The 27553-nt window shown below is 38.3% G+C and overlaps 1 protein-coding gene across 3 annotated transcripts in view; it reads left to right on the top strand.

Moving 5' to 3' along the window:
• UTRN (utrophin) overlaps positions 1-27553 on the top strand; it is a 561071-nt gene that overhangs the window by 418880 nt on the left and 114638 nt on the right. For all 3 annotated transcript variants that reach the window (XM_032650818.1, XM_032650820.1, XM_032650819.1), the window contains 2 exons: positions 3895-4051; positions 26503-26632. In XM_032650818.1, coding sequence (XP_032506709.1) covers positions 3895-4051; positions 26503-26632 — 287 coding nt within the window. The remainder of the gene's footprint in view (positions 1-3894; positions 4052-26502; positions 26633-27553) is intronic.

Here is a 27553-nt window from a genome sequence, read left to right as displayed (position 1 = left end):
AAAAATGTTTAGAGAGTTGTAAAATAGATGACTCAATCTAAAAAGAATTAACTTGTGTGAAGCATTTTCTGAAGTAGACATCACCCTGAGTTGCTAATACATGCAATGAAAGTATCTATTGCTTTGCACATGTCAGGTACCCAAAGAATGAACTGAAGCAGATGACAGGATAATAAAGTCTCTTATCCAAAATGTGAGTGCCCACAGATATGTGTTAGATAAAGAAACGTTTTAAGTGAAGATTCTGAAAGCATGATTGATGACTGCTTAACTGTAATCTTGGGGAAATATAAGCCTCAGAATGTTTCAAGTAAACTGAAAAAGTACAACTATACCAGACACAAATGTAAGGTTTCTTTTTGCAAAGCATTCAACCCAGTGCCCAAGAAAAGGCTTTCATCTTGAAAGATGAAAGAATTAAATGGAAACTAGGACACTGAAGGCTACTACAGAAGCATGCTTTTATTTGGGCATATGGTAGTAATCCACCAAACACATATTTATAATCTGTCGGAGAATAACCAGAACAGATTTTCCCAGCAGAGATTCTGTCACATCAGTTTGCTTTTTACTATGGAAAAAGAAAGATATGGAGAAGCACATAGACCAATGTTATCTTTTTTATTTCGACGTCCCTTTAGTATCTCGCTGAAAAGAGTATTGCCTTCATCTTTATAAATAGTTCTTCAATGCTGAATGCCATAGATTTCAATGATCAATTTCATTATTTCTGTGCAGTCAAAAAGTAAACTGCATTGGAAAAGACATTATCATGTTCTTCAATACAATGAGTGTGTAAATAGATGTCATAGGAATGTAATGTCTGGTTTGGTTATTCATTAAAGAGTTAAACTATAGACATTGAAGATGCAGGATCAAATAATCTGAAATAAGAGGTCAGGGTGTGTGCATAAGTGTTTTGCACACAAAGACACTCAAGCACTTCTTGATTGACTAAAGACTTCTGATTTCTAGCTGTTATTTATTTATTTATCAATATTCATTATTTTTAAAAAGTTTATTTATTTATTTATTGGCTGCGTTGGATCTTTGTTGCTGCGCGTGTACTTTTCTCTAGTTGTGGCGAGTGGGGTCTACTCTTCATTGCGGTGTGCAGGCTTTTCATTGTGGTGGCTTCTCTTGTTGCAGAGCACAGGCTCTAGGGTTGCAGGCTTCAGTAGTTGTGGTGCACGGGCTCAGTAGTTGTGCTCGCGGGCTCTAGACCGCAGGCTCAGTAGTTGTGGTGCACAGGCTTAGTTGCTGCACGGCATGCGGGATCTTCCCAGACCAGGGGTCGAACCCATGTCCCCTGCATTGGCAGGTGGATTCTTAACCACTGCGCCACCTGGGAAGTCCAGTATTTATTTTTTGGATTTAAAAATACTGGAAAGAAATTGCACCAACTCAGTCAAATATACTGAGGACAAAATGCTTTGTAACTGGAAGAGAGAATTTTCAGTTAATATACTTGAAATTATTTAGTTCTGTTCTTTGCCAAGTAAAAGTTTGTTTATCAGGGACATATTTGGCCTAAAATTAATCAGTATGAACACAGAAAAGCTGGCCCTCAAACAGAATCAGGATCTCATTAAAGCATTTGTAATGTGAGGTTAATCATAGCACCTGTAGAATGAACAGAAAAGACTGTAAGTACAAGAGAATAAAATAGAATTTCAAATTATAATTATGATACCTCAAACTTTTTTCTGTACTCCTTTTTTTTTTTCTTTTCTTTTCTTGTGGTACGCGGGCCTCTCACTGTTGTGGCTTCTGCCGTTGCGGAGCATAGGCTCTGGACGCGCAGGCTCAGCGGCCGAGGCTCACGGGCCCAGCCGCTCCGCGGCATGTGGGATCTTCCTGGACCGGGGCATGAGCCCGTGTCCCCTGCATCGGCAGGCGGACTCTCAACCACTGCTCGCTCCACCAGGAAAGCCCCTGTACTCCTAACTTTTTTTATTTGCGGTACGCGGGCCTCTCACTGTTGTGGCCTCTCCTGTTGTGGAGCACAGGCTCCGGACGCTCAGGCTCAGCGGCCATGGCTCACGGGTCCAGCCGCTCCGCGGCATGTGGGATCTTCCCGAACCAGGGCACGAACCTGTAACCCCTGCATCGGCAGGCGGGCTCTCAACTATCGCGCCACCAGGGAAGCCCACATGGTATTTTAGAGATATGCAGAACTCCCATTTTTTTCTTTTAGCCAGGAATATTGGCTGATAGACTATGGTCATTGTTTTAGGAATTAGAGATGAACTAAAGATCAGAGATACATAGTTGTTCTTCTGGGAAACATTATGAACTTTTAAACAAGACTTATGATATTGTTGAATATTCACTGCTGGGAATACCACCTAATGTGATCAATGGGGAAATATTTGTTTGAATGAACTATAGCAGAGCTATTAGCTTTGAGACAAAGATTCAAGTAGGTTAGATGTCCAAAAAGGAAATTACTGATAGGTCTGAGGGGCAGTAGTTGCTGTGCTTGGTTGATTTGTTTCATATCACTCAGTAAAGGAGCAATTTTGTGGAAGTGGGGATCATAAGCCAATGTTAAGGTGAACGTTGTGGTATGAGAGGATGTGAAACATGGTCAACAGAGATTTCTTGTACCTGGGGTTGCCCCAAATGAGTCATCTTTTGCTATCATAAATCTTTAGTCTTTGGAAGCTGTTGTGTAACAAGGCTTATGTCTGTCTCCATCAGCCTTGCCCCTTTCATTCTGAAAGGTCATGGACAGTCAAGACAATTCCATTTCATTCAGTTTAGCATGTAAGTCCACATTTATGGTCTGTCCACTGGGGTGATGCAAGATTGAGGAAACACTGATTCCTTGAGTCTCTCGAGTTGTTTTTGACTTACTTATCTTTTTAAATCCAACTCATGTGGTGTGGGCTTGAGGCAGGGCTTTCTCCAAGGCTTTGGGCTTTCTCCAAGGATCTAGCAGGAGCAACTAGCAAATTTGTCTCTTATTTACTTTTCTATTTTCAAAGGCTTTATTCTTATTGAAGCCTTCATCACATAAAAAATATTTTTCCTAAACATAGTTCCCTAATTATGAAGTTCATAATTTAAGAACCTGAAGACACTTTTCTGTGCTAAAAACAGAAATTATTATTGAAACAAAGACCTCATATTTGAATCAGAGTATAAAGTACTGCAGTGATTTCTGCTCAGTTGTTTTCTATTCATAACATTTGTCACTGGACATCAGTCAGCCATAAGCCAAATAGTGTTCTGTCCAAGTAATCCTTTATTGTTTTTCAACTTTTTGAGATAAATGTTGGTGATGTTCTGCTTTCAGTAATTTATTTGAATACAAGAGAAATCAAGTCATTAGTAATTTTCCCCCCTCAAATTAGCTTTTTTGGAAAGAAAAATCATACGAGCCTGTTGCATATACTCAATTAGTACAAAAATATATAAAAATTAAGCGTTTGTGGTGTTCTCAGTAGTGACTGCGTCTGGTATGTATCTTTCTAAAAATTTTATATGCATATGATTTCTTCTCTCTATCCGTCTCTTTGTATATGTAGATGAAATGAGAAAAAAGTTACATTTGAATGTGCATATATACTATACATAAACTACTGAAACTTGCTTAAATAATTTTACATTATATCATGGACATTCTTCCTGAGAGCCTCATTGATGCCTTTGTGGTGTGGAGGTGTATGTTTTAACTTTTGACAGATATTACCAACATATCCTTAATATTCTAGCTTATTCGAAATAACTGTTTCTTACAGGAAGTATATATTCTTTTTACAAAGTTTCAGCCTCCTTCTTAGACGTGAGCGTTAGTTGGTTGTACATGATTATTAGGCTAAAGGAAGGTACATAATTTTTTGGATCCGTTTCAAATGTCTAAATGTGGTCAGCATTATCTTTTCACAGGGCTCATTTGGAGGCCAGTGCTGAGAAGTGGAACAGGTTGCTGACGTCTTTAGAAGAACTGATCAAATGGCTGAATATGAAAGATGAAGAGCTTAGAAAACAAATGCCTATTGGAGGGGATGTCCCAGCCTTACAGCTCCAGTATGATCATTGTAAAGTAAGTTGATCACATACGGTGGGTTCCTTTTTTTCATTCATTTTGATTTTGGTGAAGTAAGTACTCAAAATAAAATAAATATGTGAGTGGAACCAATTATGACAGGTTTTTTTCCTCCTCTGTTCCTAATTATCAGTATTTAGGCATTTTATTCAAATTGCGTGCATCACTCCCTTTTTTTTCAAATTAAGTTTTCTCTTCATATTTAACTGAAGGTTTTTTCAAACGTTGCAGGTATCTAAAGCACTATATTGCTTTTAGCTGATCATGAAATTTATCTATTTCTAATAGATTTTAAAATAATATATTGGGGGAAATTTTACTGTAAGTTAATCTTAAATTCAGAAGTTATAGAGTCATAAAGAATTATATACTATCTTGTTTTATTAAATGAAAGTAGAAAAAATAAGGACTTGTAGTAGTAAGAAAATAGAATAGATATTAACCTGAAAGCAAATGAAGACCGTTGTATTTAAGATCATTCTATGGGTTTTGGGGGGTTTTTGTCTGAACTTAGACCCTTTTTTGTCACATTTTTATTCTGCTCAAATATCTATCTCTATGCAAATTTGTACTTTTACTCTGAAAAGCAGATATACTGAAGTTATCAACTGACATGTTAATTCTTATAACCTTGTATTATTTAAATTCTTTGCCTCATTAACTTTGCATTCATTTATATAATATATCTTCATACCCATTTTCTCGTATATCACCTTATTTTGTTATATTTTTTCCTCTTCACATGCAACGCAAGTTCTTATTCTAAATCTGTACATTTTAATGTGTTGTTAGAACTCTGTTCTCATTTAAAAAATGACAAATGCTAACACATGCTTCTTCTAAAGAAGACACCCTCTATATTATAAGTTCCTTCAATACAGAATGATAAGACCTTGAAATTTATCTTATTTTTAAGGCTTGTGACCAGGTTATTCAAGTTACCATTTGGGTAAATTTTCTCTTTGTACTTGAAAAGAGAATATGATAGAGAAATAGCTCTAAGATTAAAATAAAAAAGGAAGACACTGTTGGTATGTAATATGCAAAAAATAATAATGATGATAGAAGATTTAAAATTACTGATTTAAGGGCTTCCCTGGTGGCGCAGTGGTTGGGGGTCCGCCTGCCGATGCGGGGGACACGGGTTCGTGCCCCGGTGCAGGAGGATCCCACATGCCGCGGAGCGGCTGGGCCCGTGAGCCATGGCCGCTGAGCCTGCGCGTCCGGAGCCTGTGCTTCACAACGGGAGAGGCCACAGCAGTGAGAGGCCCGCGTACCGCAAAAAAAAAAAAAAAAAAAAATTACTGATTTAAGAAAATCAATTTCTCCTTTTTTCAGTTTTCCCTTCTATTAATTATTATATACCCTTTTTGAGGATTCAGGTATTAGTGATGAAGTAGAATAATACAAAGCTCTTCTAATAGAAGTGCTTTGTTAAGGAATAAAATGTGCTTGTGACCATATGCTACCATTTTGATTAAAACTGAAGTCTTGAGGTAGGAAATGATTGTCCACTTCTAGCTTTAACAAGTGAAGTGCGCGTCGACATTTCCAGTATGTGCTGGCCATGTTCTAACTCCTGCTCCCACCAAGGTTACCCTGTTTTAGATTGTGTTTTGTTCTGTCTTAGGGTGCAGTTGCTCTGCTTCAACCCTCTGGCAGTTAGATAATAAACATAATATTGATAATGATGCTGATGATAATGTCAGTTCATTCATTCAGCAAGTATCTGAGTGCCTAATAAGCATCAGGCACTATTCTAGGCACTGGTGGATCAACAAATGAACATAAGTTCTTGCCTGGTTCTGAGCGATACAGACATCAGACCAATAAGCAATAAATATATAATATGTCCCATGGTATAGTAAGTGCCATGAAAAAAGTAAAGCGAGGTCAAGGAGAGAGAGCAGGAGGGGATAGTATAGGCAGCAGAAGTGTTATTTTATGTGGAGAAGCTTAGGACAGTGCCGTAAGTGGGGTGATTTTCAAATAGAGACCTGAAGTTCAGGAGTTCAGGAATGTATTTCAGTAATCCAAGTGGGGGATGGCAATGACTTGGACAAGGATATCCCAGTGGAGATAGTAAGAATTAACTGGTTCCTGAATATATTTGGAAATAACAACAGGATTTGCTTATGGATTAGATGCATGGGCTGGGAGAAAAAGAGAAGAGATGTAGTGTCAGGAGTCAAAGATTTTTGGACAAAGCAAATGGAAGAATGGAAGTATCATTCAGAGAGATGTGGGAAACTGCTGGATGAGCAGTCTGGGGAGGAAATTTAAGAGTTTGTTTTTTGACATTTTAAGCTTAAGATGCTTATTAGGCAGTTAGATATACAAGTCTGATGTTGAGGGAAAGGTCAACAAATCAAAATTATCAGCATATATATTAGCCGTGGAATTGGATGAGATGATCCCGGGAGTCAAGAATCCCAAGACATGAGCCCTGAGACACCCTGCCTTTAAAGGTTGGGAAGATGAGGAGACTGAGAAGGCAGAGCCAGAGGGTAGAAGAGTCAAGAGAGAACAGAGTCTAGGACACCAGAGGCAGAAAGTGTTTCATAAAGGAGGGTGTAATCACGGGGATCAAAGATTGCTGAGAGGCAGAATAAGATGAGAACAGAAAAGTGACCATCTGTAGACAGTCTTGTTGACCTTGACAAGAGTCATTTCAATGGTGTGGTGAAGTTGGAAACCTGATTGGTGTAGATTCAAGAAAGAATATGAGCAGAAGAAGTATAGAGAGCCCTTTCAAGGATTTTTACAACAAAGGAAACAAAGAAATGAAACAGTATCTGGAGGGAGAACATGAGGTCAAGTAATGGTTTTGTAAAGATGGAGAATAATTCAACATGTTTCTACGATGATGGGAATGATCCTGTAAAGCAGGAAGAATCAGTGACGCAGGAGGGAGGGTACCACATAGGAACAGTGATAGGGTGGGATCTAGTGCACAAGTGGAACCATTTGTATTAGGTAGAAGAGCTCATCCAGTCTAACAGGAAGAAATGTGGAATATATGGGTACAGATGAAGGTAGATTGGTACATGTGGGTGTGGGAACATATAGATGTTCTCTTTCTATTGTCTCTGTTTTCTCAGTGAAATAAGATAGAAGGTCAACAACTGAATATAAGAAGAGGCAAGAAGATGTGGACATCTGAGGAGAGGGGAGGTAGAAAATGTAGTGTAAAAGTGGGTGCATCAATAAACTAGGAAATATACCAAGACCGCAGGGCAGCATAACAGGCCGACCTGGAGTCAGTGCTCATGAACTTAAGGTGAGAACAGCCAGTGTGAATGTTTTTCTTCATCCATGTTTAGTTGCTCCAGTGAAGGTGAGGAATTAATTGGAGAGCTGAACTGGAACAAGCAAATGTGATGGAGTAGGAGAGGGGCCAGGGAGTTACAGAAATACAAGGGAGTTGTATAATGGGTGCTCATGGGATTGAGGCTGGCTAAGGGGAGATGTGAGGATATGGGAGATGTGAGGGGCAGTGAAGCAGTGTTCAAAGTCAGTGCTTTGGGGCGCTGAAGAATCGTTCAAATTGGGAAACTGGCAGCACGTTCTATAAAGAAAACAGGTGGTGGTCAGAGAAGGGACGCTGAAGTCGAATTTATGGAGGGGTGCATTTATGGTTTATGACAACATCCAGTGTCTTTTTGCTAAAATGAGCTGTGCGAGTTGGGTGGAGAATAAGGTCTTAGAGGAGAGCAGGTTGAGGAGCTGAGAGGCTGGGTAGTGGAAGGATTGTCTGTGTGGATAGTAAAATCACCATGACCATGAGAGAGAGCCAGATGTCAAAATGATGATGAAAGAAGGAAGGGTAATGGTGATATAGTTTAGAATTCTAACATAAAGATGATGTTTTCATATTCCATTAATCCTTTGAGTCTTAAAACTACTCAAGATCCCCTTGGTTGGGGATGGAGGAGGGGAGTAGTGTAAGTTGGATGTAGATCGTCCCTGCTTTCCAGATTTCTTGGTGCCTCGTTCTAGACTTTCTCAGGTTACTTCTTTATCACAATAGCTATCATTTAGCACACTGTGCATGATCCAGACTACCGCTGAGGGATTTTTCTTATCAGTAAGTCAAGAGTTTCCATTTAACAGTCTGTACTTCTTTAACTTTCTGAGTTATGTATTAGATGATTTATATGAATAGCCCAGATTTTCTGAGTATGTGTTCTCACTCACTGTTATATCCTCACTGGAAATAGTCCTTTGTAGAGGTTTGTGTTGATTCTAGATTCTAGAACATATTTTATCATAGTCTGCCTTCCAATTTATCAATGATCCAAAACTATAAGTGTTCTTAATATTATATATTATTGTTTGTCAAAAGCTTCATATTTAACTCTGAGAACTAAGCAGGCTAAGATGCTAGGAGATATAAATTATGGAATAGTGTTCAGAGTAAGTTTGTGGAGACGTGTGTTAGTTTCCTAAGGCCACCATAATAAAGCTCATAAACAGGTGGTTCAAACAACAGAAATTTATTTTCTCATAATTCTGGAGGCTAGAAGTGTGAAATCAAGATGTAAGCAGAGTTGGTTTCCTATAAGGGCCCTCTCCTTGGCTTGTAGATGGCCGTCTTCTCCCTGAGTCTTCACATGGTGAAGTCTTAAAACTGCTCAAAATACCCTCTTTTTATTAGGACCCCAGTCATATCGGATTAGGGCCCACCCTAATGAATGTCCTCCTTTTAACTTGATTACCTCTTGAAAAACCCTATCTCCAAATACAGTCACATTCTGTCATAAGTAACCTTCTTTCCCAACTGCCAAGAGTAATGTTTCTAATTGCTATAAATTATTACAAGGAGGGCAAATCACTATAGTTAGTACAATCAGGGTAATATTTAAAGATGTGACACCTACCTGTAGTAGTTTACCTTTCTTACTGAACTTTGCCAGCTATAGGCATTGTATAGTCTAACTGTAGTGGAACCTCAGCCTTGCTTATGTTCTAACCTAATTCTCTAATTTATCCTCTTCTTAAAATCAAAATCCATTTGGGTGTACATGTGGTAGCTCTATGTTTCAGGCAAGATTTTTCTTGCCCATGTCCTTAGAGATACCTTTTCCCCTGGTCTTCTGATTTTTTTTATCAGGGAAAATCTTATGTGTGTCTTTGTGTGTGCAAATGAGTGTGTACAACTTAGAATTGTCAATTATTAGGATTGAAAGGAACCCAAGAAATAATTCAGTCCAATCCCCTTATTTATAGTGGAAGCAAATGAGAGGCTTATGATTTAATGATATCTGAGTTTTCCTTCCTCCTTCCTTCACTTCCAGCAAATACTTATCATTTACTTAGTGTGTCTGGCAGTTTCGAAGACACCAGAAGGACACAGGTACAGAAAACAGACACAGTCCCTGTCCGCATGGAGCTTCCAGTCAGGGAGAGCCTATGTTTGTAGCTCTCAAACTTACAGTTCCTATGTCTTCTCTGTGCTATGAGAAATCATTGCCAACAAGGTTTGTGGCTGAGCTGTGAACTGCACATTGCTGTCCCAAATCTCTGTTTGTCTGCCTAACCACCCATTTCTCTAATCCCCTACTTTGGTCCCTTGGTTATAATTCAGGCATGTTTTCAGTTCGTGTGCACATTTATTACCAATCTTTTTTCCTTAAGGGATTGTAGAATTCTCTTCAATTATAACATTATGTTGTAGCTTTAAACAGAACACAAAATAATTTTTAAACTAAAAATAATTTTTAAACTAATTTTTTCACAGATACGTTTAGCATTAAATGTAGCATTTAGTCTTTTTCTTTTCATTTTTTCTTTTATTACAAACTTTGTAATTTTTTTCTGACCTCTTGGTATTTAAGTTTCTGTCATAATAAATTTTTAAAAATCTTTTTAACTTCAAAGAACGCTTGCCTTATGACTTCAAAGTATATACGTAGTTAGAACAATCAAAATCAACCCTTAAGTGGTTTGATACTGATATTAGGCAAGATATTTTGTTCTCTAAAATTTTCGCATAGAAAGAGGGGACCTTGTATTTGATTTCAAACTCATTCTCTCATTTTACAGGTGGCTGTCTGACTTACTTTATTTTGAACCACACACTACTATTTAGGGAAGTTGAATTAATTTGACATAATCTCTCCAAGCTCAATTAGAATATCTTGAGATTACTAGATGGATTTCTTTTTAAATATGAGGCAAACAAGTTTAACTCTGATTTGTTAATTATTCTAGGAGATATGATCACATAAATGCAAGTCTTGAATATTGTTGTACACAAGTCTTGTAAAGATCAATTTAGGAAGAGATACCATATGTTCTTCTGCTATGGACAAGACAAATACACATCTACCAGATACATCTGAAAACCACCTGTGCTGATGTTACACTTAATTAACACTTAAGTTTTACATTAAAATTTTCAGTGATGTTGTTACATACAAACTAAAAAACAAGTCTATGTCTCAGAACCTTAGGTGGATGTGGGGTTACTACATGCTGGAAAACTGTTAGGCGACTCAAAAGTTGCTTCCAGTGATGTCAAAATCTGATGTCAAGGAATCATATGAAGAATTTGAAGAAAATAATTATAAGTAGACATCTGACTACTTAACGCATATCCTCAGCAGTGTTTGTTTTCAAGTTCACTGAAAACTTTTCTTTGGCTCTTCTCACTTGGATAGTGGTGTGTTATTCTCTATTCTAGGCACCTTATGTTGGCCCTGTCTGTACAGAGTGATTGAACCTAGCACATGGGCTTAGGTAGATCTGATTTCAATTCCCACCCCCCCTCCACACACTAGCCCTATAAACTAGGCGTTGGGGCATATTCTCCAATCTCTGCTATCCTGTTTCTGATCATCACTATGTATAAACCACTTAGCAGAGTACAAATAGTAATTGTTCAATAAGCAATAGCTGTTTGGGGTTATTCTTTAAACTAGGACTTATTTTATAGTATATTTTAAATTTTAGTTGCTCTGTGTCTGCATTTTATATTTTTCCTTAGATTCACTATGTTTGGGCACTATAAGTTTTGACATCATAACATACACTTGTTGTTAGCCTATTGGTGCCTTAAAAAAACTTAGACTCCTCAAATAATTGGATGAAGCCATAGAAGCAACAATATTTTTGAGAATTTATATGGGATAAGATATGAGCCTAGAGACTGGAAGGTGATTTATTTCTTGTTCTTAATAAAAGAAAACAGCTTATCATGGAAAGGCCAAACCCATGAGACACTTCTGCATGCACTGCCTTTAGTTAACTTATTAATGGCTAATAGGCAAATTATATATGTTTAACCATGAATCTAATTACCTTGAAAGGCAATATTTGAGTGTTTATAAGTAAAAGAACACAAATAGTATACATTATCTTACATTTGCATCTCTTTACCCTGGATCCAGTCTGCTTCCACCATCTACAGATGGTTAAGAGACTCTGGTATCTCAGATATCGGTGTTCAGTCACCTCAGATACAAAGGGGTTGGTTTATGGGAACTCATATATTCTCAAAGTTTTCTGAGTCCCACATATATTTCTATACTCTAGTCCTTTATATGTGCATCAGTGATTTAATGACACTTTTCATAACCTTTCTTTGATAATGGCAGTGCAAGTCACTTCATCATCCATCCATCCATCCACCCCCACTATTCACGGAATGATGTGTATGTTGCATTGATGCTGAATATACAGAGGGCAATAAGGCACAGCCTCTACTCCAGTGACATATTTTAGTCATTCCTATACCTAAACGCTCTATGCTTGTGACTGTATCTAGAAGGAATATTATACATTTAAGTGTTTACGTGATGGCTCTGAGACTTCAAGGTCAAAGTTACTGTAAGGTCATACTTCAAAGCACCTCATCCGCTCAGACACCTAATAATTATAGATAAAATGTAAAAAACAGAAAATCAAGCATGGCAAAATTGGGCTCCAAAATACAACAAACATTCCATAGACCAGAAACAAATCAGAAAAGCTAAGTAGTTAGTAGGGTTGATGCTTCTTGAAAAATGTAGCAGTCCTAGGCAATGAGCAAGCAGAAAGCCCCACAGCAAAGGCTCAGCTCAAAAATCCATCTTATACAGTGAAGCGGGTGACTCACGGATTGGCATCTTTCCCTTCTGTTATGTAAATGTTCCAGGAACTGATATTATGAAACATCAATATATTTTGGACCCTTAATTAAATACCTCTGCTTTCTTGGATGTTTAAACCAGTGACTCAGAACATTAATAGATTTTCAGCAACAACCATAATGAATACTTTGTTCAATGTTTTAACAACCCATCACATAGGCAGACTTGTTAAATCATAATCATAATCATAAGTCAAAGTGCCTTGATGGTTGTTTGGCGTGAGACCTGGTCCACAGTAAATACTCAGTAAGTGGTGGCTAATCTCATCTCACATAATTGCTGAGAATTTGTCTTGACAGTTTTGATCATTTTTGTTTTGTTTAAAACTGTCTAGGCTATATGGGTTGTTTTAATTAAACAAAACCATATTAATATCTGCTATTTACTGTCCAGCAAAACTAGCCCCCCATTACAATCTAGGGTCAACCTGTTAAATTAAACAGGAATCACCTTCCAAACTTTATAGGTATCTGTTTGGTAAACAACACAATCATATTTTTTTTTTCTCATGTAGGTACAAATTTCATCCCGTCAAATGTCAAAATAAATTACTACTTTAAAATATATAATATTTCTAATGACTTCTAGAATAAATTGATAGTTGAATTTTCCCACTTAATGACTTAAATTTGTAGTATCATTTAAAAAGTGTTTTGGAAAGTGAGGTCACTTATATGTAGCTTCACTTTCAAAAGTGTGAGATTATCATTCTATCAACGATGACTTAGAAAGCACCTATAATGCATGTAGTGTTCATTTGTAATGTTATGAATTTACTTGTCAGATACTTGTAGATTGGATAAAATTGCAGATTCAGTTTTTGCTATTCAATTTGCACTTCATTTTCATAACAATGTACCGATTAACTTAGGTAGGAGCAGTTATCAGAGCTCTAACACCCTTTCTGCTGTATAATACATGTTTGACTTTAGAAAAGGAAATCACCAAGAATAATTGAAAGTGTATGATTCAGGTACAATATCTTAGGGGCTTTTCCATTCCTTCAGGGCTATTCTGTCCTTTGCTTTAAATTAAACCCAATTTAATTCCTATATTCAAACCTCATTATATAAGAATCAGGACATTTGGGCCTTAAACTGAATTGCCAAGATACATTTGCAAGCTTACTCATTAGAATAACATTGTCTTTAAAACAGCAACACTCCACCGTTAAATTTAATTTCTCTGTGTGTGTGTGTGTGTGTGTGTGTGTGTGTGGTTTTTCTCCCTACTAAAGTAATCTGACACTCTGTCTGCAAACCTGAAATTTCAGTTTCTTGCTGTGTTATGAAATTACCTAATGAAAAATTGGCCTTCTTCTAAAATTGATTAAATTATTTCCCAAGTTCCCCTTCAGCCTCTGCCACCTATGTTGACTGCCTTCTTACTAAAAGCACAGCCCCCTAAGGTCTGTTAGCAAAGTCTGTGTGAAGACCTGAAGCAGCAGTTCTCTATGTGAGCCTGCACCTACCTGCCACACCTCATTCAGTTAACTGCATTTGTCTCCCAAGCCTGATGTGGGTAACTGGAACCTCACCCCAAAGGGTCATAGAATATCTGAGTTTAGAGGGAGAGGCAAGGCATCCTAATAATTGTCGGTCCCTAGGGGTGAAATTAAAGAGTAGACAACAGATGTAGGCAAGTAGAGGTCTGTAAAACCAAGCAATACAGCCCCTTGCTAATGAACTACCTCTGGACATATTTAGCCCAGAGACAGTTTCATTTATCTAACAGTTTATTTATTCATTCAGGAAACTTTTGAGTTGCACCTGATGTTTGCTACATACTTTGCTAGGGGCTGAGCATACATCAGTTCCTAAGATTGTTTTTGTTGTCACAGATTTCACCATCTAATGGCAGAGACAGGCTCGAGAACAAGTGACTAAAGTAGATATCAAAAGCACTGTAAAGTGAGTATGAACACACAGCCAGGGAGACACAGATAAATCATGATTGTACTTGGGAAGGTTGGGAAAGCTCCATAGTGCAAGTATGTAGCCTTCTAGCTGAGAAGAGACCTTGGAATACGAATTGACTAAAGAGTGTTATCGAAACTCCTGGAGGGGGCTTCCCTGGTGGCGCAGTGGTTGAGAGCCCGCCTGCCGATGCAGGGAACATGGGTTCGTGCCCCGGTCCGGGAGGATCCCACATGCCGCGGAGCGGCTGGGCCCGTGAGCCATGGCCGCTGAGCCTTCGCGTCCGGAGCCTGTGCTCCGCAACGGGAGAGGCCACAACAGTGAGAGGCCCGCGTACCGCAAAAAAAAAAACAAAAAAAACTCCTGGAGGGAAAATACTCCAAATTAGCCATGGCGTGACTTGGAGTATGCAGTAGAGCAAGAGATGTTTCTTCCCTCCCTCTTTGTTTATATGTAGAACAAGGCTGAAAGAGAAAGAATATACAAGTTCAGGAGCTAATACAGTGCCTGATGATAGTAAACACTGAATATATTTGCTAGATGAAGGAATACATTTATGTGTGCACGTATTTTTTAAAGTGTAGGGAAGAATACCATTTTCTTACTGTGAGAAGCTAGAGGATTCCTATCTTAGTTTTAGCATTCATACTTAGTATTCTGATTCAGGCATCATTTTTTATGTCAATGGGGTGGAACCAAAATGAATTTATATATTAAATGTTCATTCAGGGGCATTAACCAAAACTTTTAAAACACTATGGAGATTTTAAAAATTTTGTCTGCATACCAATGAAAAGTAAGCCTGTTTTCTTTCCTTTTTTTCATGTAGCTTTATTAGTGCTATCAAACTTAACGACTCTGCTGCCCTTTTTTGCTGTCATACTATAATGACTTCAGATCTGTATATGCTGATTTAGCCTTACAGGCAAGTTGGGAAAAAAAGTAAATTACATTCTGACATATTCTCCTTATGTTTGTATCATTTTTTTTTCTGCTTGCATTCTCCAATAATCAGATAAGTGCCTTTTTGAAACCAGAAGCTAAGAAATCCTGCCGTACCAGCAATACCTATTTGTTACATTTCAGATGCCTTGCATAATGGGTGTGCGTCCCATGCAGTCACGATCACACAAGGTTCTGTTCTTTGAAGGGCCCTGCACTTGATTTAATGCTCTACTGCCGCCATCTTGAAATTCTTAGTAATATTTGGACAAGGGGCCCTGCAATTTCACTTTGCACAGCGTTCTGCAAATTATATAGCCAGAGCTGCTTGCATCAAAAAGAAAAACATTAATATATGTTTTGACATACATAAAGCAACACTTTTACAATAGCAAAAGCCCCTTAAAACTTACTGCAAGCATCTCTTTTCTCCTCAAGTAAGTAAGCTGTCCTGAGTCCCCACTCTGAGTTATATGTCCCTCATTGTAACTTGTCATGTCTCTGTTTGTTGATGTTGGCTGAGTTGTGACCATTATTTGTCCTCCCTTTCCTGTTGACTCACTAAGTGTACTTCTGCTCTGTCTCTTTACCTGACTTCTGGGATACTGCTCCATCCCAATTTTCTTCTCACCTCACTGGTAGCTCCTTCTCGGTTTCCTTTGTTAGTTCCTCCTTCTTTCCTCAGCCTCCTGAAATTGGGATGCCTCAGGGGTCAGGCCATGCCAAATTCTCTATATTGTACTTACTCCTTCCTGAACTCATCTGACCTCCTGATGAGTTTTACATGTCATCTAAATGTCGGTCACTCCCAAATTTATATGTTTACATACCATCTCCACCTAGGAATCTCCAGCTTAGTAAATGTCTGAACTAAATTCTTGAACCTGCCCCTCAAAACTTGTTCTCCGCAGTCTCTCTCATTTCAACTGATAGAATCCTATTATTGCTAGGTAAAAAATAATCACTTTCACTCTTGTCTTTCTTGCGTATTCAGTCTGTTAGGAAATCTTGTTGGTTCTACATTGAGAACATAGAATTTGAATCTGTCTACCTCTTACCAGATGTTCAGAGCTACAATTACATCTCTGTTATTCTCGGCACAACAGCCAGAGTGTTCCTATTCAGATAAATCAGAAGTCTGTACTGACTTCCTGTGTAATTCAGAATAAAGGTTACAGTTCTCACAACGGTCTGCAAAACCTACATCATCTGACCTACCTCCCACTGACACCTTGCTCATCTTATTCTTACTGTTTTCTCTCTTATATGCTGGTTTCAGCCACACTGTGCCTTCAGTCACAGTACCATGCTGTCTTCTGTGCCTGGAATGCTCTTTCCCTGGTATCCACATGGATAACTATCCATTGCTTTCAAATGTTTGCTCTGTGATACATTCCTAGTGAAGCCTACCTAGACTTCTCTACTTGAATTGTAATTCCCATCCCAGTACTCCTAAGCTCTCTTATTTTCTTCTGCTGTTCTCTTTCTTCCATAGCATTTATCATCATCTAAGATAATTATTTTCTATCGTATCTTTGTCTACTTCTGGCATTCTAGATGCTCAGTTAATATTTGTTGAACATTGAGTGAATGAAATATACCCAGAGATAACAGGTCCTTTGGTATGAATGTTCCTTTTTCCTCTTTGTCTCTCTATAATCCTTTTTTATTTGTACGAAAACATATTACATTTTGAAAATATTTCTACTTTTAAATAGCTGAATCTTTAATAAAGATAATAGCTGGCAGAAATGTAAGCAACAATCTTTCCCCAAGAGCTAGAAATAACGTACTTGAAGTTGCAAGAAAATTTATCAACACCATTATACTTTATGCCTTAATATTGTAGTCAGGTAAGAGGTTACCCAAGAGGTTACCTTTTTCCTGTCTTAATACTGCCTAAATTATTCAAAACTAGAGTTGGAAGGATTTTTTTAAGGGGGAAAAGAATTGGCATATTTTTTGTTGTTGAGGTAGGTTTTAAAATATAGCTTATTATTTTACCCTCTTGTGCTGAGTATCACCAGATTCTCCCAGTGTTTGAGATTCCCTCTTGTGTCTAAATTTGACACCTTAAAAGCTAGATGAGTTAAGATCCCTAACAAACATAGGGAGTGACTTAAACATATGGAGTCTCTCATTTAGTAACTACGTTGTCATGTATTACATTTATAAGTAAATCTAACTTCAGAGAGGTCATTGAAGTAAAACATAATGCAAAAGTTTTATGATTGTTATAAAAAGTATGCTTCTAAAACACATTTGTAATTCTTAATAATGCTGTTCTTTAAAAGTAGTAATTTGTTCAATTATAAAAGAACTTGATTCCATTTGGCATTCTTTTCTTAAAAGCATAATTTTTAATTGTGAACATAATTTATTACAGATTTTATAAAATAAAGAGCAAAATATTAGCCATAATTTTACCACTCTAAAACATCCATTTTCATTTTGGGTTATTTTCTTTTTGCATATTCACCTTTCACACAGTTTTAATAGGGTACATAGTTTTTTTCCTGTCTTTTCCACTTAGATACATGTCATATCTATTTCTTCATGTTGCTATGCAGTCATTTTCACAATAATTTTTCAAGGTTATTTAATGATCCCTAGTGTAACTGTATTGTAGTGAACCTAAATATTTTCCAGGTGTTAGATGTTTAAGTTGCTTTCATTTTTTCAATCATAAGTAATGTTATAATGAAAACTTTTGTGTTTGTAGCTCTTTTTGGATCACTTTCTTAGGACATAATCCCAAAGGCGAAATTCTTGTTTCACACAATATGAACATAGTAATGACTCTTGGTATATTGCCAACTTACTTTCCCAAATGATTGAACCAGTTTTCTGCTTCCACCAACGCATGAAAGTAAAGTTTCACTGCAACCTTGCTTACAATTTCTCATTTTTGTCCCTTTTTCCTGTGGACCTTGTAGTGTTAGCATTAAAATGCCAGTATTCCATGTCAGCATGGGAGTTTAGAAAACAGTTTTAGGATGCCCAGTTTAAGTTCTCTCCCAAAAAGAAGAAAGAGGGAAAACGGGTGGCTGTGTTTGATTTAGTTGTGCCTAGAAGGATTGGAAAAAAGTCCACTGTTTGTTGGACTGATCAGTTGAAGAAATTTGATATTTATACCAAATTACCGTGAGTGATGTAATCTGGCTAACCATTTTTGCCACCACAGAGGTTTACATTGACGTTTTATTCTGGAACAAAGTGGTTCACGAAAAGACACTACATTTATTTGTTTGCCTTCTAAGAATCTGAAGTGACTTAATAGTCTTACAACACAGTTTTATGCTTACCAAACATTTTGACTTAATCTTGGAGGACCGCATAATTCTGCTTTGCTCATAATTAAATAATTTACCCCTTAGAAAAGTTAAATTCAATTGTTCCTGCTAATGGAGGTTTGGGTACTGGTTTTGTTCATCCAAAGCTGTAGATAAAACAGCTAGAACTTTCCCCCACAAATAACAGTGAATAAAGTCCGAGGAAAGAAACTCGGTCTTGGAGAAGAGCTGAGACTGATGGTAAGACTTTTGATTAGCATCATTTTTGTAGTAACTAGTTATTCTACAGCACTGAATAGTTTCAAGGTATGTTTGCATTCAGTATCTCACCTGTGAAGTTAGTAGAATGATTTTGTTATTAACCTGCAGAGAAGTTACGGGACAAATTCAAGGGCTCGTGGTGGGTAAAGGTGTGCCTAGATGGTGTGCACTGGACTGTTGACACAAGGCTGTTGGCTGCAAATCTCTATCTGGTTTTACTGCACCACAAAACACTTTTTAAAAATGCCTCCTGATCCTTTCATACACAAATTCATTGAGTTTCTACTCTGTCCTCTGGGACATAGATGTGAACCTTCAGAACATTCTGGTGTAGGAGTCAGGTCTGCAAAGAAGCCAGGACGGAAATGCATGGTGAATGCTCCAGCAAAGTGGATGCCAAGCGCTGTAGTAGCAAAGAAGAAAGTGGGCTGGCTCTGCTGGGCAGGCGATGCTTATACTGATGGTGAGTTTGGTATTAGAGCTGGGTCCCTAAAGGGTCAGGAAGGGTGACCCTTGTGGATCTCTTTGACTTTGACCAGTGAGGATCAGTGAGATTGCTAAGAAAGCCCACAGATATTATGTCTTGAGAAATAACTTTTTCTGTGAAGAGCTCTAAGGAGATGACTACTTTCCTCCCCCACTGCTCTGCTTTTTATTTCTGCAGACCAACTTTGTATGAGCTACTCCCATTTCCCAGGAGTTTCCCTTCCTTGAATCCCACATTTTCTTTCATGTCAGTTTATTCATTTCTTCATTCACCCAACAGACATACCGAATGCGGAGACTAAATAATGAGAAGGAGCCAGTCTTTGGAGATGTGAAGCAAAAGCTTTCTGGATTGCAAAGGCCATGAGGCAGGAAAAGCTTGACATATTCTAGGAAAAGAAATAAAGACTTTGAGACTGGAAATTAGGGTGTATTAGTAGTTGAGGTTCAGGCAGTAGGGAAGCTCTGGATCTTGGTAGGAAGCTGAGAATTTTTTCTAAGTGCAGCAGGAAGCCATTGGAGGGTTTTTAGCAGAAGAGCAAAAAGATCTAATTTAACAAAAAGATCATATAATTTTAATATGATCTAGAAAGTTTAAAGAAAAGTGCATCCCACTGACCTTTGCCACTTGATGTACAGACAATGCGGATAATGGCTTTAGATTAAAGGGGGGGGGGACAGTTGTGATTTAAAGAAGAGGGGATGACACCGGGATTTAGTGCACACCCACGTGTTGGTCGTTCTTCTCCCCCTATCTCAGTCCAGTGTGACAGGTTGCCAGCTGAGGACAGAGGAGACGGCAGGGATTCCCCCGCTCCCTCCAGGTTCTCTCAGACCCTGTGTTCATACTAAGGGGCTTGCAGGATCCTGTGCATCTCCACGTCAGTGCTGCGAGGAGCAGCCAGTAGTACTGCTGTCTCCTTGGCAGCAATTCAGCCGTCACAGTGAGCGATGTCACGTTCATGGTGCAAATGAAGGGGAGCTGATTGACTTGTAAGACTTTCTTACTTAAGCCATGCCGATCACTTCTTTATACCGCCTTATCCCTTAATCCCCTGCCTTCCCATGAACTAATAACGGGTGGGGAGAAATGTTCCCCGACCATTCGGGAGGATCACTGAGAATCTCCCTTTGGGCATTTGAAGTTGACTAAGAGGCAGTTTACTCTGCTGCCTGGCACTCGTGGGAAATCAGGAGCCACTGAAGAGAAGTGGAGGGAAGGCGGGCTCTGCTGAAGGGCTTTTTGGGTTCCTAGAAACGATTGAGAATGAGAACTCTTTGATTTTACTAGTTAAATTCTGATACGCACATCAGGTCTTCATCAGTCTGACATTCCGGGGCTTCCTTTCATTTAAATGAGCATGCAGGGCTTCCCTGGCGGCGCAGTGGTTCAGAGTCCGCCCGCCGATGCGGGGGACATGGGTTCGTGCCCCGGTCCGGGAAGATCCCACACGCCGCGGAGCGGCTGGGCCTGTGAGCCATGGCCGCTGAGCCTGCACGTCCGGAGCCTGTGCTCCGCAACGGGAGAGGCCACAACAGTGAGAGGCCCGCGTACCACAAAAAAAAAAAAAGAGCATGCAGAAGCTACCTAATAGGGAAAACAGTGAGGGACTAAATTACCTTACCTGTTATTCTGTTTTCTTGAATTGCTCTTCCCCTAATTACCTTTAATCTGATTCCAAGTTCTTTTTCAAAACACACTTTACACATTTTTGAGAGGGTTGCTTGCTATCCCCTCCACCTCCCTCCCTCCTCTGTGTGTTTCCTCAGTGCCCTGTTTATACGGCTCTCAAAGACGGGTGGCACTTACCACATTCTCACTAGCACTGTCCTCTCTTTATAAGTTCCTTAAGAGTTCGAATCATAGGCTTATTAATTGCTGTCTTCTCTTGTGCCTGGCTTATTTCTTTATAGACTGTATGAATTTAATATGTTTTGAAATTCTAACTTTGGTGGAAACGTTTGTTGGAAAATTCTATTATACACTCTCATGCCACCTTGGGATGGCAGGGAAGTCGAATATTATGGCCATGGGACAGTCATTGTTCCCTCCATTTATTATTCTTGACTCTTGAGGTAGCTGAGTCTCTGTCCCTTTATATTAAACACCTTAGAGCACACAACTTTTAAAATACAATTTTCAATTTTATTTTTTGAAATTATTCTGTATCTTTTTCTTGTTACAGCAGATCGTGGGCCTTTTAGGCCCAAGCTTCATTTATGTGTGTTTGTCTGGGAGGGGCATTAGGATCTTTCCACCTATGTAGTAGAATAGAAAGTGCATAAGCTTTGTGACAGGTTGCCACACGGAGAACTTTTAGGTTGATGGCCAAGCTTGAGTCAGGTACCTGTTACCAGGTACCTCTCCTAACAACCATAAAGCATTTTTTCCCCTCTAACTTTCATGATATAAAATATTTTTACAGAAGTAGTTACCCTTATCATCCACTCATTCAGCTCTGACAGCGCCAGCCTGCTAAGCCTGGCAAACACTTCCCTCAGGACCTTTGCAATTATAGCTCCCTTTGCCTGGATTGCTCTTTTGCCACCCTCCCTCTCATGGCTGGCTCCCTTACTTCCTTCAGATCTTTCTTCAAAGATCACTGTTTTGAGATGCCTTCATGAGAACTTATCTAAAATATTACTAAGTCCATGCGGCAATATTACCCACCCAACCCTCCCTTTCCCACGTATCCTGTGTGGCCGATTGCTAAAATAATGAAACTTGCTCTCTGTGTCCAAAACTCCATGCAAAGGGACATTGTGGTTCCCTTCATCAAGAGATGAACTATATTTTTCCATTCTCTTGAATCTGTGCTGGCCTTATGACTTGCTTCAAATGATGGAATGTGATGGAAGTGATGTGCAGATTCTAGAGCTGTGCTGTGTAATACGGGAACCCTTGCCATATGTGACCATTTCTACTTAATCAGTTACAATTAGATAAAATTTAAAATTCAGTTCCTTAGTTGTACCAGTCGTATCTCAGGTACCTACCAAATAGCCACACACAACTGGTGTTGCTGTAGAACATTTCCATCGTTAGAAAGTTTTTTTTGGACAGAGCTGTTGTAGAGCTAATGCCTTAAAAGATCTTGCAGTTTTCACTCTGCCCTCTGAGAACACCATTCATCATGTTGAAGAAGCCCAGTCCAGCCTATCGGAGAATTTGAGACCATATAGAGGGAAACCGAGGTGCTCTAGCTAATAGCCAGCAGTAATTTCCAGACACGTGAGTGAGACCATCTTGGACTTCTATTCCCATTCAAGTCACAGATGATTACAGCCTTAGGAGTAATCCCCCATGGCAGTGGCAGAAGAGCTGGTCAAATTGCCAGGCCACAGAATCATGAAAAATAAATTGTCATTGTTTTAAGCCAATATGTTTTAGATGGATTTGACACAATAGTAATAACAGTTACCACCTTCAATCTAATGACTGCATTCATTTTGAAACTATGCCCTATGCAGTTACCTCATGAATTAGGATATGGAAAAATGAGGGAAGATGAAGTATCACCCCTTTCAGTGAGATCAGTTCCTTGTTTAGGGAGAGAAAAGGATATTTGCTATTAATAAAATAATGACCCACAGCAAACTGAAATACTTAGTACTTACTAGCTGAATTAGATGATAGGAGAAAATTAACTTTGCATCAAAAATTATTTACCAGTAATTTTCAAACTAGTTCAAATAATCCAGAGCTAACTGGAATCCAATAATTATTCCATTTTAGGATAATCAGATTTGGGGGACTTTGGTATATTTTGCTTGGTCATAATTTAAAATCATAAATAGTATTTAATTCTGAAAGCATGTCTTCTTTTATTCACTGTTCCTCAAGCGTTTATTGAGTACTTTCTGTATATGTCTAGACAGGCACTGAGAATTTTGAATGATTAAGAGGTGAGCCTCCCCTGGAAGAACTGACAGTATAATGGAGGGGACAGAGGCATGGTCTCAAAATATATTAGGATGAGCTGTGTTAAAGAAATAGGATGTGCTCTGGGAACACTGAGGTGGGAACATACTAAATATACAAGATGAGCTTTTACCTTGCAGATGAGGCGGGATAGAGGTTAGTAAATAAACAGAGTGCCTAGAGGACATTTTTGGGAAAAAGAGCAGAATTATTTTATTTTAATAACTTTATTGAGATATTATTCACATAACATGAAATTCACTATATTAAAGTGATCAGTCCAGTGGCTTTTAGTATATTCAGAGTTGTACCATCATCATCACTATCTATGATAGTTTTAGAACATTTTCATCACCCCCCAGAGAAGCCTGACCCATGAGCACGTACCCATTCTTCCCTCAACCTCCCATCCCTGAGCGGTCACCAATCTACTTTCTGTCTCTAGACACTCACCTATTTGGACATTTCATAGTAATGGGTTTTTGTGTGTGGCTTCTTTCACTTAGCATAATGTTTTCAAGATTCAACCATGTTGTAACATGTATCACTATTTCATTCATTTTTGTTGCTAAGATCCCATTGTGTGGATATACAACATTTTGTTTATCCATTCACCAGTTGATGGTGACTTTTTTTTTTTTGGCCGCACCGTGTGGCGTGAGGGATCTTAGTTGCCTGATCAGGGATGGAACCCATGCCCCCAGCAACGGAAGCGTGGAGTCTTAACCACTGGACCACCAGGGAAGTCCCCATTGACCAGCTGATGGATGTGTTTGGGTTGTGTCCACGTTTTGGCTGTTATGAATAATATTGCTGTGAACATTCATGTACAAGTTTTTATGTGAACATGTGCTTTTAGTTCTCTTAGGTATATACCTAAGAGTGGTATTGCTGGGTAATATGATAACTATGTTTAACATTTTTAGGCATTTCCAAATTGTTTTTCAAAGTGGATGCACCATTTTAAGCATTCCAACAACGGTGTATGAAGGTTCCAACTTCTTCACATCCTTGCCAATACTTGTTATTGCCTGAGAACAGAATTGTTTTGAATGAAAATATAAAGTCACTAAAATAGAAAAAATTCCAATTAGATCATGTTATACTCATTTAAGACCGCCCAAATATAAGTGATGTGATATTAGAACCTAAATCTGAATGACACTTTGTAGCTCTGTGTACAAAACAACTCTGTTGGAGTCTAATTATCTTATCATTAATGTTCACCAGGTGGTTAGGAAATGCTGATTTTCTTTTATATCTAATTGAGAGGTAAAGGACAGTGAAATGATTATATGTGTAGTGCTGTTGAAAGTTAAACCCATTTCTGACATGCAATTAAATATAATTGAAATAGAACAAATTGAATAACAAAATTAAATTTGCAAAGTAGAGTATGAACAGATATTAAATGTATGCTGTCCTCTGGGATATTTGGGTGGTGAGTTGGCATTAGAGCTCGAGCCCCATATTTTTACTTCCTCTGCGTAGTTCCCACCTGCCCACACTTGCCTCCTCTACTTCCCTACCTCAGCGTCTCCAAGGAGTTTAGGAGACATTCCCCCGCCAACACGCTGTGCAGAGAGGATTGTTTTATGAAGCGCTGGGGTTCAGTGTGGTCAGGAAGGAAAATAGGTTCTCCAGACCTGTGGGGCTTTCTCTCAGACTCAGACTTTTTTTGTGGCCATGCCACGTGGCATGCAGGATCTTAGTTCCCTGACCAGCGTTCGAACCCGTGACCCCTGCAGTGGACACTGGGGAACTGCAGTTCCAATCAGTGGACCGCTGGGGGAGTCCCCAGACTTGTTTTTTAATGACTATCAGAGACCTGACAATGATACTATAAACAAACAAAAATATACGTCTGACAGCCCCCATCACCACCGTTTTGTCCAGCTCTTCAGTGACTTTCCAGCACCCAGTATTTGTTAAGTCTCAGGCGCGCAGGACACAGTCACTGTCATGCCATTTCTCTCTACTCCTTGCCTGCTCTTCTCATCCCTCCCCACCTGTGATGATCTCTTTCAACTTCATTACCAGTGTTTTTCTGTTGTTCAGTTTCAGTTTTTTTTTTTTTTTTTTTTTTATAAATTTATTTATTTATTTATGGCTGTGTTGGGTCTTCGTTTCTGTGCGAGGGCTTTCTCTAGTTGTGGCAAGCGGGGGCCACTCTCCATCGCGGTGCGCAGGCCTCTCACTATTGTGGCCTCTCTTGCTGCGGAGCACAGGCTCCAGACGCGCAGGCTCAGTAGTTGTGGCTCACGGGCCCAGTTGCTGTGCGGCATGTGGGATCTTCCCGGACCAGGGCTCGAACCCGTGTCCGCTGCATCGGCAGGCAGACTCTCAACCACTGCGCCACCAGGGAAGCCCCAGTTTCAGTTTTTTAATGTAAGATTATTCTGATATTTCTAGAAATTAAAAATTTTTGCTTTTTATTTACTGTGGAAGATGAGATATAGCCTCCAAATACCCCGTCATCCCAACATATATCAAATGCTGTTAAAAAAAGTACTTATGTTCAGAAGGACTTTGTTGATTCTAAAATACTATCAGAGTGTAATATTTTAGAAAATGAAAAGTTGAGTTTTCATAATGCATTGCCGAGGAACTGTATTAAAAGCAAAATATTAGAGCCAGTAGGTGTTTATGTACATAATTTAAGAGGTAACAATATTAAGAGCAATTTTGATTTAGCTACAGTATTAAAATAGCACATGAGAAAGTCTTCATTTACTCTTACCTTGCAGTAGTCACTAGACGAGTTTTGTTGTTTTTAAACTCTAGTCAATTAAGTCTTAATCACCAAACATTTTATAGGAGCAGAGGTGAAAGTTTGACCCTACTTAAAACCACAGAAGTACAAAAGACAAACTATTCTGAGACTTATAGATTTGCATGAAAAAGTCACAAGGGCAAAACTGTAATTGCCTCAGCATGAGAGATGGAATATATTTTATGATAATTGGAGACTGTCTTTTATGTGTTCTCTTTGGTTTAGTTTTGATTTCATGTACTTTAATTTGTTTCTATCTCTTAATTTTTCTCTTAATATATTCCAAAGAATGTAAAACACTTCTGAGGATCTTATTACTACTTGTGAAATCGCCTCTAGCTCTACCACTGGATGTAATTTTTTTGGTCAGTCTTATAAGAAAAAAGTATCTTAGATTTAGCAGTCTGACGGTAGTGATAACCCTAAAAGTACATTTTGTGTAAGATCAAATATACTGTAGCAATTTCCCTTAGGTGAATATTGTAAATTTTGGAGGTGCTGTTGGTTTTTTTTCCATATAAGTTCTACAGGAATCATCTTTTTGCTTTTATTCATGTTTCATCATTCATATGTGTAAAATTTACATTTTTACTGCTAACCTCGCTAACATGCTGGTGATGAGACATTCCCTTGACAAATGTGATCAGAAGTGGTCTAACTGAAGATGTTCCATGACTTGAACACATTAGGTTACAAATTCAACTTTTGCTTCTCTTTGCAAAGGCACTGAGACGTGAGTTAAAGGAGAAAGAGTATTCTGTCCTAAATGCTATAGACCAAGCTCGAGTTTTCCTGGCTGATCAACCAATTGAGGCCCCTGAAGAACCAAGAAGAAACCTACAGTCAAAAACAGGTGAGACTGATTTCTTTATACATCATAAAAACACATGTGAGGAGAGCAAAACACCAGAATCAACAAGAGAATTTTCTTACAGCATATCAGGACCTGATATTTTAAAATGTCTTACAGAATTTCAGGATCTAGTATTAAAATTTTTCTTCTAAGTATTACTTTAGTCAAATATGTCATTTTGAACAAATATTTAGATTCTTAAATTAAAAAATAAAATGGCTGTATACTTCAGTATCATTACTTTAGAGGGGAATTAACTGCAGAAAAATACTTTGTTAATAAGCATAGTGTAACTAAAAATAATTTCTTTAAGAAATAAAAATTTATATTTCTTATATTTAAGCTACATGATAAATAATTGTAAGTAGAAGAATGATATTTAAAATACAAGAGTAAGCATAAATTATTTAAATATCTAGAAGGTAAGATTATTTAACTTCTCTTTTTCAAGATTACTTTTTTAAATAAGACACCAAAGCCCCTTTCTTTTACAAGCAGACAACAGAATTTCTTTAATTTAAACATAACAACCTATAATATTTATGTACTTTGGCTTAAAGCTGAAACAGTATCTACCTTACTAGCAGATAGCAATAAATCACATAGTAGATTTAAGAGATGAATTTGGGGGCCAACATATATCTTTATTTTGATTTTTTACTTATGGCATAAAAGCATTCTGATGCATTTTAAAAAATAAACATGCCATTCAAAATATTTTCTCATCATTCACTTTCCATAGTAAAACCAGACCTGAAAGACTGCCTCATGCTATGTCCAGCAGTGTAATTCATGAGCATTTATTACTTGTAAGGGAAGTACAGTTGGAAAATGCTTTGACTGTAGCTGGAACTGGATCAGACATTTGGAAAGTAGCCATTTTCCTCCCCAGCCTTTCTCAGGGAAGCTCTACTTCAATCG

The sequence above is a fragment of the Phocoena sinus genome, chromosome 12, assembly GCF_008692025.1.
Source record: "Phocoena sinus isolate mPhoSin1 chromosome 12, mPhoSin1.pri, whole genome shotgun sequence".
In the NCBI taxonomy this organism is placed as follows: Eukaryota; Metazoa; Chordata; class Mammalia; order Artiodactyla; family Phocoenidae; genus Phocoena; species Phocoena sinus.
Note: the sequence above shows the minus strand (reverse complement) of the source record. Positions and strands in the feature narration are given on the sequence as shown.